The following is a 12,750-nucleotide window of genomic DNA, read 5'->3' as shown; positions in this document are numbered from 1 at the left end:
AAACATGCTAGCATCGTCATTGTGAGCATGGCTGTAGACTCTCAGTCTTGTTTGAAATAATAATAATAACAACGAACTTTATGCAGCACCTAACTGTGCTTTACTGGTTGAAACAGGACTGAGGCAAGTAAAATCAGACTTAATACAAAATAAAAGAGGATAAAACACCAACAGTAAAGATAAGAACAATGGCGATAATGAAACAGACAAGACATGCTGGAGATTGTTTTTTTTTTTTTTTTTGATGAGGAGCTTTAAAAGTAATCAGTAATCAATCTTTGAATTCTAAAACGTACATGTAATCAGTGAAGAGAGGCTAAACCAGGGCTAAGCTTGTCTTCTAGTATTAAGGCGAGCGGCTGCATTTTGGCAGCTGCGGCTGATTTGTTTTGGCTTAAGCCTTCACACAATGAGTTACAATAAGAAGAAAGAAGAAATAAAAGCCTCTGTCTAATATTACAGTGAGGCGTTTGACATTTGTAGACAGGTAAACAAAGATGTTTTTGTTTTGGACTTCTTTCATTTAGCTGGAAAAAGTTTTAGGATGTCCAGCACTTTCTGAAAAACGGGCAAATTCATCACTTGTTTTTAATGGAGATATAGAATTGTAATTGTCTCATAAGTGGGACAGTAAGAACAAGGAAAGACCTTTCACCCGTTTGCTTATTATGTGGCCTCTAAATGACTGTGTGCTGGCCTTGACAGTGAATTTGGCTGCGGTTCAAGGACCAGAAGTAACCCATTAAGTATGGGTTTATGTCAGGCTCTACTAGTCCCACTGGTGCATACATTTATTCTTCCAGAACCCAGTTCTAACATTAGTCAAATGAAGTATTTTGAGGGTACAAAGTGAAAATCGGTGCCCAATCACTGACAACTATGCCTGAACTGACAAAAAATAAAATGGTGCTGCATTCAGATGCTGTGTTTTTAGAAGCACGTTTGTTTCACATCTCTGAACATCTCTCAATTAGACATATAGATGAATTTCCCTTAAATTTATATACATATATAATTAAAGACAGTGTGAAATTGGGCTGGATTAAAGCTCTGACCGTATTACTTTATGTTGTGTCTTTCATGTTTTCAGTATTTTTAAACCTGGAACTCTGCATGCGTGGTCATTTGGCGTGGAGCCAGCTGCACCACCACTGCAAATACAGTTTCATGTGCACACAGTGAATGCATAAATAAACAGTTAACCAGTCCCAGTGAGAGCTTCCCAGTCAGCACGTACACATTTATTATTACCACAAGTGCACAGAAACATACATTTCATCACAGTGTAAGTTTCTCTGCTGGGAGCCACGAACGGCTTTGCTGGTACCACTTTCCACTTTGGAGTACTTAATAAAAACATCTTTTGCGTTGACAGGTTGAAAAAAATCCAGTTGGACCCCCTTGTTTTTTTTTTTGTTTTTTTTAAAAAGACCCGCAGGCGACCTGGGTCTTATTTTCAAGCATCCTCATGCTAGCAGCTGGTGGGCCGGTGCAACCTGATCCTGAATGTAGATAAAACCAAAGAGCTCATTGTTAACTTCAGTCAAGCTCCACTTCTTCTGAATGACACGGCTGTGTGGTCTGTTCTCCCGCTGGCCTCTGGAAAAAGGTTCTGCAGCATTCGGTGCAGGACCTCCAGGTTCTGTAACAGCTTTTTCCCTCAGGCCATCAGACTTACTACACACTATTTTTATTATAAATAAAAGAAGAAGCATATATTTACAAAAACCAATGAAGCGATGAGGCAAACATTAAATATATTGTCTTTGTACTGTTTTAAATTGAATATATATCAAAAAGGATTAACAAATTATTTGTTTTACCGCGTCCCGCCTTTTTTTTGGAACCGGAATAACACGCCTCCTCGTGATTTTGTGTCCACCTGCTCCAGCTGTATCAATAAAGATTTACCAAAAAAAAAAAAAAAAAAAAAAAAAAGGAGGCCCTGCCTTACTTAATGCCCGCTGCTGCTATGCAGTGCTCAGTGTTCTTCGGGACAGCTGGCTGGTTCGTGACCGTGAGTTCAGCAGACTCAGCCGCACCACCTTACCGCACAATGACTGAAAACCAGCGGGGTCTCGTTTATTTCGTTACCGGAGGTTCCGGTTTTCTCGGCAAGCATCTGCTAAGGGTTTTGCTGGAGAAGGAGGACAAACTGACGGAGATCCGTGTGTTTGACAAGCATCCAGACCCAAGTTTAAGTGAACTCAGCACAGGTAAGACGAGCAGACGCTGGCCGTTCGCCACCGCGCTCATGTCGTTTTTTTGCTCATTTAATGTTGCATCTCATATCGACAAAGACAGACGGTGTTTTAAGACCAGAACCGGGCAGTTTCTAAGTTCATATGGGTCTTTCTTAAATTCGGCATTGGTATGATCTACCATGGTGCCTCCTGCTACGATATCGTTTCAGCCTTTATGACTGATTCACTTCATCAATGTCGGATTTCTGCATGAAGAAATCTGAAAATTCAAGAAAGATCGTCAACTTTTTAAGAACATGAATCGTCCCTGATAGTCGAGGGGCTTTTTGAAACTTTGCTCCGCGCATGTTTGTGCTGTAACGTCAATGTTTTCCTCAGTGCTATGTTCAGGGTCCCCCGTCAGTCCTGTATCAGGTGTATTTGCAATATTTCTCCTTTGGACCAAAGACTTTGGTTTACTGTGATACACTCCTGAACTCTGTCTCCACCTGGAAAAAGCAGCATCATAGTGTCACATTTTTTCCCCTCACATGCTGCGTGGTCACTGGGTCAATCTGCAGAGTTGACAGCTGTGCATCCAGGATTTCCAACTTCCCTGCACATCCTGTGCCAGGATAAAGATGTAACCTGTCATGATATGATTTGAGAACAGGATTTAGGTGGGTTGTGTTTAAAGTAGACCCAGGACTTCTGACCCTGTGCTGTTTCTGACATGTCTTAGTGGGAGAAAGCAGGGTTTTGAGTTACAGTAACTACAGTAAGTTGCTTTCAACAACACTAAGCTTTTCCCTCATCAGTGTCAGGATCCCACAGCGGAAACGGCTTTCACCATTTATTGTCTGACCGGACTGAGGCCTGCTGTTGATACCGGGCAGTTTGGGCCCCTGAGAGATCTTTCACAGTGACACCCATTGTAGGCCTCAGAGGCTGAGGAAAATGAGATGTTGACTCGTGTGTGTGTGGTTTCATCTGGTTGACGTTGAAGCTGATTTGAGTTAGTGACAACGTCTTTAATTAAACGTCTGTGTAATTAGTGAAATTACAGATGGGGATGCAAACTCCAGAAGGAGTGTCTGAATTGCAGCAGTATCTCAACTCCAGTGTTCAAAAGTCCAGTCCTTTTCCATGTCGGCCACAGGACTCTGGCTTCTCTCTTATCTGTCAGCGTTTCAAGGAGAGTTCATGGGACCTTAGATAAACCACAGGTGCAAGAGCTTCATAAATGATGGTGATACTAAACACTGCTGCCTAAACGGAAATCATTGAGTCCTGCCCTGGTTTTAATTAACTTGCTGTGCTAAAAACACATTTGTCTCTTTGTATTGTCTGTTGTATTGCTGAAGCATGGCAGTGTTGTCTAATTCAAAATTTTGTAATGTTTTGCAACACAAAGTGAGTCAGCTCTCCGCCTCCTCCACCTCGTTTATTATGTGTTCACCCTCATGCCTTTTGTAGTGCTCTTAAGAAAACAGACCTGTTCAGAATTGCATGAAGCGCCTCGTGGTCTTCACTCCAGTCTTCGTGCTTCTGTCTCTCTCAGAGCGGACGAAGGTGGTGGTCATCCAGGGGGACATCACAGACTACAGCAGCGTGCTGAGGGCCTCCCGCGGCGTCGACCTCGTCATCCACACGGCCAGCCTGGTGGACGTTTGGCACAAAGTTCCAGAGGACCTCATCTACTCTGTCAACGTCACAGGTTAGACTTCCAGGGAGTGGCGATCCAAATCATACCGAGGAAAAGGGATGGGGAGGAAACATCAATGGGTGATTCAGTTTTATGAATGTTTTGCTGTGGGAAACCGCAAAACAGAGGAAACCCACTCCTTCTCCTGTTTTGGCTGATTTTCAAGGACCTGTGTTCACCCTCGGTTTAAAAAAAAAAAAGGTGGCTTTGGTTGAATTATGCTGGTTTCTTCTCAATACTCAAAGCTGGATTAAAGGCTAGTTTTCAGCTCGTGTTATTTTGAGTGTAAATTAAAGTCTTTCACACATATTCATTCGATGGCTCGGCCACCTGCACATTACAAGCTTTCAACCACTCACACACACACACACCGATGGCAATTTGGGGTTCAGTATCTTGCCCAAGGATACTTCAACTTGTAGACTGCGGAGGCCGGGGATCGACCCACCGACCCTCTGAGCCACAGCCCCCCCACATACAATCTAAAGGCTGAATGTATTGCAGTTTCTCCTGCCACTGGTTTGCCATCCTGCTCTTAATGGCTTAACCCTGTTTAGGTTTCAGTGCTGACTCCGAGTGTCACATGATTGTATAAATGCTTTTGAGAGACTTTTCTTTCAGCCCGAAAGGAATTCAACTCTTGCAGACACACCAAAAAAGAAAGAATAACAGAAATGATGAGAAACACATATGCAGCTGTAGCCCAAAATATGAGGACTGGTCTTATCTCAGATGTGAGCCACTAAATTTCCCTCCCTTTTCGGGAACGTGGTGGTAATAGTTCTGCCATTTGCTGTCGCTGTAACGATGACTAAATACAGTCAACTTTGTGTGAGCTGCCCGGAATAATGTCTGGATGCCAAACAAATGGAAAATAAATATGGCACAGAGGAATAATATATCAGGCTGTGCGAGCGTAGTGGGATCAGGTCATTGTTAGCTTTAGTGTGTTCATGGGATTTGTTGACAATAGGAAAAATCTAAAACATTGTCCAGGAAATACTGAAGCTGTTTGGCTGTTTTTTGTCTTGTTGAGCCTGAAACTAAAAATCTAGCTGAATCTAACTGATGTAAATTCAAGATAACCTCATGATGACTGAGGACAGTGTTTCTGTATATTCAGTGTCTGTCTGGGTTCATGTTCATGGCTTGTGGTGAGGCTAAGGTCAGACCGGCCTGGGATGGTCTGCAGTCATTCAGAAAAAGGACAAAAGACACTTTTGTCGTTTGTTAGTTGAGTCAGCTGTGGGCTCAGTCCTAACGCAGCAGCAGACCTGAATGAATAACTTGTTCGTATCTGCCTGGAATCCATCTGGTTCTTAATGTCATTCCTGTTTTTGAAGTGCCAGAGCGTAAATTAAATATTATGTTGTGCTGTGTCTGAGCATCTGCTGTCCTCAGACCTCTGCAGGGTTAATGAAGTTGGACCAGTCCAGATTCCTCTAGCTGGGAAATATTACAAGCGTTTGATTTTATCTCCCCGTGTTGGTCTCACAGGGTTTTCGTGCTTTCATTATTAGCTCCCTCTTCTTCAGTCTCAGAGGTAAAATCTCACTCCTCTTCCTAGAATTAGTGAGAATCGCAGGTGCGTGACAGTCAACTCTGTGTACGAGGATCCTGGTTTCCAGTCAAAATTGATCTTTCTGATGACGTTCAAAGCTTTGTGATTTCTGGCCTGCAGCTTGAGCGCATACCAGAGATTTTAACCCCCCCGAGCCCACGTGCAGCCTCAGATCTTCAGCAAGTGTTAGCGTGAACAGGCCGAAGTGAGACGATGGACGTGGTCAGCAGAAAAGCTGCTTAACGTGAGCGTGTTGGCATGCTGATGCTAACATTTAGCTTGAAGCACTGTGCGCAGAGCATAGCATGGCTGCAGACTCTGTATCTTCTTATCTTTATCTCGTTCTCTGCCATCTCAGAGAGCTACCTTCCTCTTTTAAAGGAAATTCTAGTAGTAAGTCAAGCCATTGTTACCGCATTGATGTTGTTTTGTGTTTGTATAATCAGTTATTTCCATGCAGGTTTTCTGCACAGGTGTGGGTGTTTTTGTTTCTGTCTGTTTGAGGCTCTCCAAATCATCACCTGTTTTCTCATCACTGCTGCGTGGTTAAGATAGCAAGTGAAAGCATGAATTATCATTCTTGAAGCAGATTCTAGCGCGCTGCTATCAGGACTTCTTCTCTAATCGTCTGCCAGACTGGACCAGATCTGACGTCTGTCCTCTTATCCTCTCCCCTCTCTGTGACCCAAAGTTTAACTTCAGGCTACTTAAAGCCTGAAAGTCTGGAACCAAAACTGGAAAGGCATGACAAATATTAGAAATGAGAATAAGTGGGCTTACTTCCTCCGCTTTGGCCATATTTCTTTCCACTGCACGTCCACTTTGCGATGAAATAAGAGCCCAGGATTCTGACAAACATGTTTTCATCCTCTGCTAAACAGGACACATATGGGTCTCATGCCTCTTCAGAGGGAATTTCCTGTTTATCCTCCCCTTAAGCGTCACATTGCAATTTGAAGGCTTTCATCCTTTTGCTTTATGTTACAGCGTCTTTCTTTCCTTTTGGCTCTTAAATTCAGCCGTTTCTTTTTTGTCTGTCTCAACTCTGCGGAGACGCTGAAGAAATCCAACTGTGTGAAAAGCAGCCGTGTGGCTTTGGAGGATTGAGAAACTTCTGTTACCCGGTAGAATTTGGTCAGATCTAACCAACGCCAGCATTCTCCATCTCTTAAATCACATTGTTTTCTCTCTTCTCAGGAACGGAGAATGTGATCAATGCCTGTGTGGAGCGAGGCATCCAGTCCCTGATCTACACCAGCAGCATGGAAGTGATCGGTCCCAACATCAACGGAGACCGTTTTGTCAGGTGAAGCTTGGAAAATGTATTTCTGTGTTTACTTTATTGTGCTGACCGAGTGACTCCAAACCAAGTGTTTTCCTCGCTGAGCACACGCCGCTGCCCTCCCTTTCTGAGAAATGCTTCGGCTCTTTCAGCTACGTGACTGAGGTCACTATCTTGTATCTATTCCTCTTTCCTTGTGTTCAATGCAGCATTGTGGAAAACACCCGGCCTGTACAGAGGAGATATGAGCGGGTGGAGGATGCAGTACCTGGTGGTCTTATCAGGGGGACTTTGAAGGCTTTTTGGTGCAAAGACTCCGGAGTGAAAAAGCCACTGAACAGGAGCCATTGTTGACATTCAGACTCTGTCACGCTGACATCGTGTCGACAGCATTAACTCACACACGCTCTACCAGTGATCGTGACATTATGTCACTCACTGAGCATGAGTCAGCTTTGTTATATAACACTCACGTGCAGGTGTATATTTTTAATTAAAGGAGAATGTGCAAAATTTTACAATCACAAACACTGACCTCGCCTCCGGGGATGTCTGCATCATTCAGGAGAGCGTGTTGTTCTTTCCTGAGCCGCGGTGGGATATTTTGGTACAAGGATGCACGGAAATAGCAAGACAAACAATTGCGCTACGACCTAAAACAGAGGTGACAGACAGAGTGGAGTGAGTCAGAGCTCCATGACACACTATTTATACACGCTATTTATTCAGTAGTGCTGGCATGGAACGGTGTGGCACGGCAATTATGTTTAGTTTTGCATGAGATATGTGGAGAAACCAGCTTTTGTAGTCCATCTTGCTCGTACATGTAGACCTTTATTATGCTAACAAGTTATACAGTCTAAAAAATCCAATTTTAAAGTTTTCCTTCCATCAAAAAAGGCGACGCTCCTCTTTATCTTTCTATATTTGTCTGTTTGCTGGTTCAATAACTGCACACATTGAACACATAAAACATCAGGCACATAAGCACAACACTCACAGAAAAGGATAAAAAACAATAAGTTAAAACATGATGTAAATAACTAGCTTTTAGCTAGCGTGGAGTGTCTTCTGGTTTTAGCCAGCGGACGTCTGACTGGGACTGAAGCTGCTGGTGTGAAGGATGTCAGACAGGATGGATTCTGCTTCATATAGAGATGTAAAGATCCTGCAGAGCTTCCTGTGCGGTGCCAGTTGTTGTGCTGCAGACATAAACCACCTCACGGCATACATTTTCGTGTTCGACCTTGACAGATTGATAACAGCAGATAAAAGAGAGTTAACACACAGTCAATAAAAGACAAAAGATAAAATGTGGTCATCAGGGTTCCTGACAACCTGGAGTGACTCCTCAGCTTTTCTTCTTCAACATGTCAGTATTAAGCTCAAATGTTAGGGTTTTTTGTTTCCTATAATCTCCAGATGTTTGTAGGTCTCCTGTATTTCTATATTCTTGCCTTACATCACTGTGCTGTCAGAAAACATGTGAGCAGGTCAAAAATCAATGCACGCGTCCTCAATCTTTAACACATTCAGCACTAAAAAACACCTCATGATGAAGTTTAATATAAGATTATTGTGCGTTTCTGTATTTATTTTGTAGCACATCTGGATTGAGATGCATGATAAAAAAATTTGTATTTGGAAGATGGCAAATGAAAATATACACGATTATTAGTAATTGGATTAAAATATGCATAAACTGTTACATTATCTTTTTACCGCAGGTATGAGTGGATCTTAAATGCCAAAAGCAGGAGATAAAAACATTCTGCAGACTTCGGCGTTCACCTGCCAGGAGCGGGAGTCATTACATTCTTCCAGATGTGCCTTTGCACCTTTGTCTGCGTGAATTTGAGTTTGCACAAACATGCCCTCAGCTCAGAACAATGCTTGGCGTTCAGTCTGTGATCAGAATTGAGTCACGTTGTAAAAATGAACCTTTGCATGCTCGTCTCGGCCCAAGTGCTTCAAACGCAAACAAGTCGGGATGAAAGCTGCAAAAGAATGCAGGGATACACGGCAGTCTCCTTGGTTTAATCTTTTCCTTTTTAACTCCCTCTGTGTCCTTCTCGCTCTCTGAGCTACAGTTTTCCATTTGGCCTCGTTTGAACACATTCCTCTCATACATGTGGCAAGGTCAAGCAAACACTGCTGAATCTCTTGAGTGCTCGTCTGACTGTTTGTCTCCTTCTCTGTAGGGGCAATGAAGACACACCTTACCGTGTGAAACACGCTATGGCCTACCCCAGGAGCAAGGCAAAGGCAGAGCAAATAGTGCTCGAAGCAAACGGCATCAAGGTACTTTGTTTTTTACAGTGTTCATTTCACAAATAAAGGGTTATGGTTTGTGGTGTTTTCACTGTAAGCGAATTCTGCAAGCTGTCATTTGCATACTGCGCTTTCACATTGTGAAGAGCGGTTACAAAACCACTGCGAGCAGGTTTATTAAAGCACATTTTAACTGTGGAGTACAGTTTACAGACTCACTGAGAAACCCAGTAAACAGCTGTGTTGGAATAACGATCGTAAAACCATAATGAAGCAATTCTTGCATGACGCAATTCATAAAAGCTGCAGATGCACAATAGAAACAATAGTTATTGTCATTCAGGTATGTGTTTTAATACTGAATCCAACGGAGTGCTGTAATGCTGATGATCAGATTCTACAGTGCATTATCTCAAAGATCCCCTCCAGGCTTGTTTTGGGATGTATAAACAATACTCTGCTTTGAATGATGATTCTGGCCTGATATGTTTTTACCATCTAGAAGTGTGTTTTTGAGTGGAGGAGGGTTACAGAACGCTGTAAAGGTTTTGGGACTGTGTGTGTGTGTGCTTGGATTCCAGCGTGGAAAAACATGATGAGGGAATCTCTTGTGCAACTTTGCCACAAAATTCGAGATCATCCCCCGCGGCCTGGCTGCAGTGCCACACAGAGCTGCCCTTTGACCCCTCCGAGTAAATGTTTTCATTTTCATGTGCCTCCTGTATGATTCCTAACACCGAATCCTGCTTTTGTCTCCTGTCCAGGTGGAGGGCGGACAGTGTTTGCACACATGCTCTCTGAGGCCGACGGGGATCTATGGCGAGGGGCACGAGCTCATTAAGGATTTCTATAAGCAGGCTGTAGAAAGGGGAGGCGTAATCATCGCGGGTATTCCCGAAAACGCCGAACATGGACGAGTCTATGCAGGTAAAATGACTGTTTGACTGTAAGTCATAACCGCCAATTTAAGGACTCGTCACAGTTCCCTTATGTAGCCCGAGAATCCTAAATAACCTCTGCTCTATTTTTAACTCTGAAAGCACAAGTAAGAGTAAACCAAACTGCGACAGAGAACCCGATGAAAGCCAAGCAGGAGGACTTGTGTTCACATCAGGTCTAAAAGCAGAAGTGCAGTTGTCACGCAAAAGCAGTTCCTCCATTTCACAGGAACTGCCTTTGTAATTAGTAGATTTTACAGTGCTGTCAGTACAGACGGTAACGAGGAACCTCTGACGCCGACTGCTCAGCAGCTGCAGTTCAGTGGGTGAAAAGCGCAAGATCTGTAACATCAAGTGCTGGACAGACGCTGCAATGTGATAAATGTAAACCCGAGGGACGCTCTGATCTCGAATTCATGGTGCTAATGATACCATGTGAACAGCATCAGCCAGCATTGATCATCAGCATGAACACATCATAAAATAAGTCTCCACCAGATGTGATGACCCCTAACAGACGCAGATGTCACAGAGGTTAAGGACCCCTTTAAACTCTGGAGCTGCAGCTTTAACCTGACAGTGACTGTACAGGATACAAGTTGACTATTATTACAAAAGACTGTCTCGTTTCTAAATTGTAGCCTGCGTTCAGCTGACGTTACGGATGATGTCAGCGGAGTGTGGTCAGAGGCATGAAGCAACAAAGCACGTTCACTCAAGTGTTGCAGTTGCACACAGTGTAACCAGTAGTTACAGCGGTGGTCATTTATCCGGTTAATGACATAAAACATTAGTGTTGGTTTGACTTGACGACAGAGCACCGTTGATAGAATCATTCCTCACACGATTGACATTTTCTTTTGGCCCTCGAGTTCGTTTTACTGCTTTATTTGTGCCAAGGTAAATGTTTTGAGTACCTCGTCCCGCCTTCATTCTGGTATTCACCTGCTTGTTTGTGTTTGTAGGCAACGTGGCCTGGATGCACGTACTTGCAGCCCGAGCCCTCAGAGAGCGCCCGCAGACCGTGGGGGGCGAAGCTTTCTTCTGCTACGACGACTCGCCCTACAAGAACTACGAGGATTTCAACCTGGTGTTTTTCTCCGCGTTTAACTTCCGAAAGGTCCGCATCCCCCCGCTGCTGCTCTGGTTCCTGGCCATGTTCAACGACCTGCTCCGCTGGATTCTGAGCCCCGTGTACAACTTCACTCCGTTGCTGAACCGTTACACCTTCGCCGTGGCCTGCACCTCCTTCACTGTCCGCACAGACAAAGCCCTGCGCCACTTTCAGTACCGCCCTCTGTACGACTGGGATCAGTGTCGAGCCCGCACGCAGACATGGATCAACACTTTCCCTCTGGAGAACCCCAAAGATGCTTAATGTGACCTCAACTACTGCAACACACATCAGAAGCTGCTAGACATGCAGGACTCCAGGTGTACCTGTGAAAGAGTAACCTGCCGTTAGGTGACAATATAAATCAAATAAAAGCAAATTATCGTCACGGTGATGGAAGAAATTTAACTTCATGGTCATATTTGGGTAATAAGTGAGTCCAGTGCCTGTATAAAGAAAACCCAATGGAAGCATTTGTTCTGATGATGTTAACAGAGATTTATTGGATTCAGTTCATTGGCATTAGGTTGGTACAGCCACCAACGGGTCGTGCCCTCTGTTGAGACATTAAACATTTGCAGCCGTGTCAGTTATGACAAATGTAAACACAACTTACAGGCATTTACTACATGTACAGAATATGGACACTGATCATATATCAATGTATTGCATAATTTTTAAAAAAGCTTTTTTTTAATGTATTATGTAAAGTATAATTCTTGTAAATTTAAAGATTTTTTTTAATATATTCTCAATGGTCTTGGTTGTTATGACATTGCCTTTAGGTTGACATTAAAGGGAGAGCTTCTCTTTTCCAACTGATCTCATTTCTGTACTTTCTTATGATGTGCAGCGTACGTCATTACGCAAGCTCGTACAGCCGGGAGACTTGACTCATGACCTTCAGTCACTGATGTTGTTTCAGCATGCACATGCGCCCTCCACATGGTTACTACACACACGTGGTTAGTGGGACGTCACCACCGCTGGATTTCCATGGAGATGGTGGACTTTGTTTACCCACAGTGTAAAGTGTTGCCCCTCTCTGTGCTCTTGTGGAAACTTGTCTTCAGACCCTCTTACACCCAGCTGGATAGAGTTTATTCGTATGACTAAGACTTGGTATGAGGGAGTTCCCTTGCAGAATAGCTTGACAACTTTCCAGCGTGCCTGGGTGTCTCCGTTACTGCGGTTTTCCATGGCAATCCTCACAACATTGACATGCCTGCGAGTATGAAATGGAAAGCTCCCCAAACAAAGCCTCTGGTGCTCTTCCCCAAACAAAACAAAACAAACTTGTGATTTGCCTAACAGGCTTACGGCATAAAATTGGTGAATACTGCTTATCATATATACAAGAAGAAGATGTTGGGAGCTATTCCTGACTGGGCCAGGGTGTGGAGTTTGCTTGGTCTTTACATTGGTTGCATGGGTTTTCACCAGGGACTCTGGTTTCCCCCACCATCAAAACATGTCTTAGGTCAAGTCTCCTGTCACGACCCTGGATCTCGGAGCTGGAGTTGGGGCCCTGGTGCTGTGCAGTGGTTGCCCAGATTTCATTTTGTTGTACTGGGTATGGTTTTATGTGACAATAAAGGGATATATTGAGGTGAACGTGAACGTGTGTGCTTGTGTTTAGCAGATTTATGTTGGTGAGATCACCACAACCCAGGGGCTATAAAACATTTGTAATTAA

The 12,750-nt window shown here is 43.7% G+C and overlaps 1 protein-coding gene across 1 annotated transcript; it reads left to right on the top strand.

The window, feature by feature from the left end:
• The first annotated feature begins 1,944 nt into the window (after window positions 1–1,944).
• On the top strand, window positions 1,945–12,662 carry hsd3b7 (hydroxy-delta-5-steroid dehydrogenase, 3 beta- and steroid delta-isomerase). Its single transcript, XM_076751566.1, has 6 exons — window positions 1,945–2,216; window positions 3,745–3,900; window positions 6,647–6,755; window positions 8,933–9,032; window positions 9,767–9,929; window positions 10,906–12,662. The coding sequence occupies exons 1-6, from the start codon at window positions 1,958–1,960 to the stop codon at window positions 11,316–11,318; spliced, it is 1,200 nt and encodes a 399-aa protein (XP_076607681.1). The 5' UTR covers window positions 1,945–1,957; the 3' UTR covers window positions 11,319–12,662.
• The last annotated feature ends 88 nt before the right edge of the window (window positions 12,663–12,750 follow it).

Source organism: Chaetodon auriga, chromosome 16 (genome assembly GCF_051107435.1).
Source record: "Chaetodon auriga isolate fChaAug3 chromosome 16, fChaAug3.hap1, whole genome shotgun sequence".
NCBI lineage: Eukaryota > Metazoa > Chordata > Actinopteri > Chaetodontiformes > Chaetodontidae > Chaetodon > Chaetodon auriga.
The sequence above is the reverse complement of the archived record's forward strand: the minus strand, read 5'-3'. Positions and strand labels throughout refer to the sequence as shown.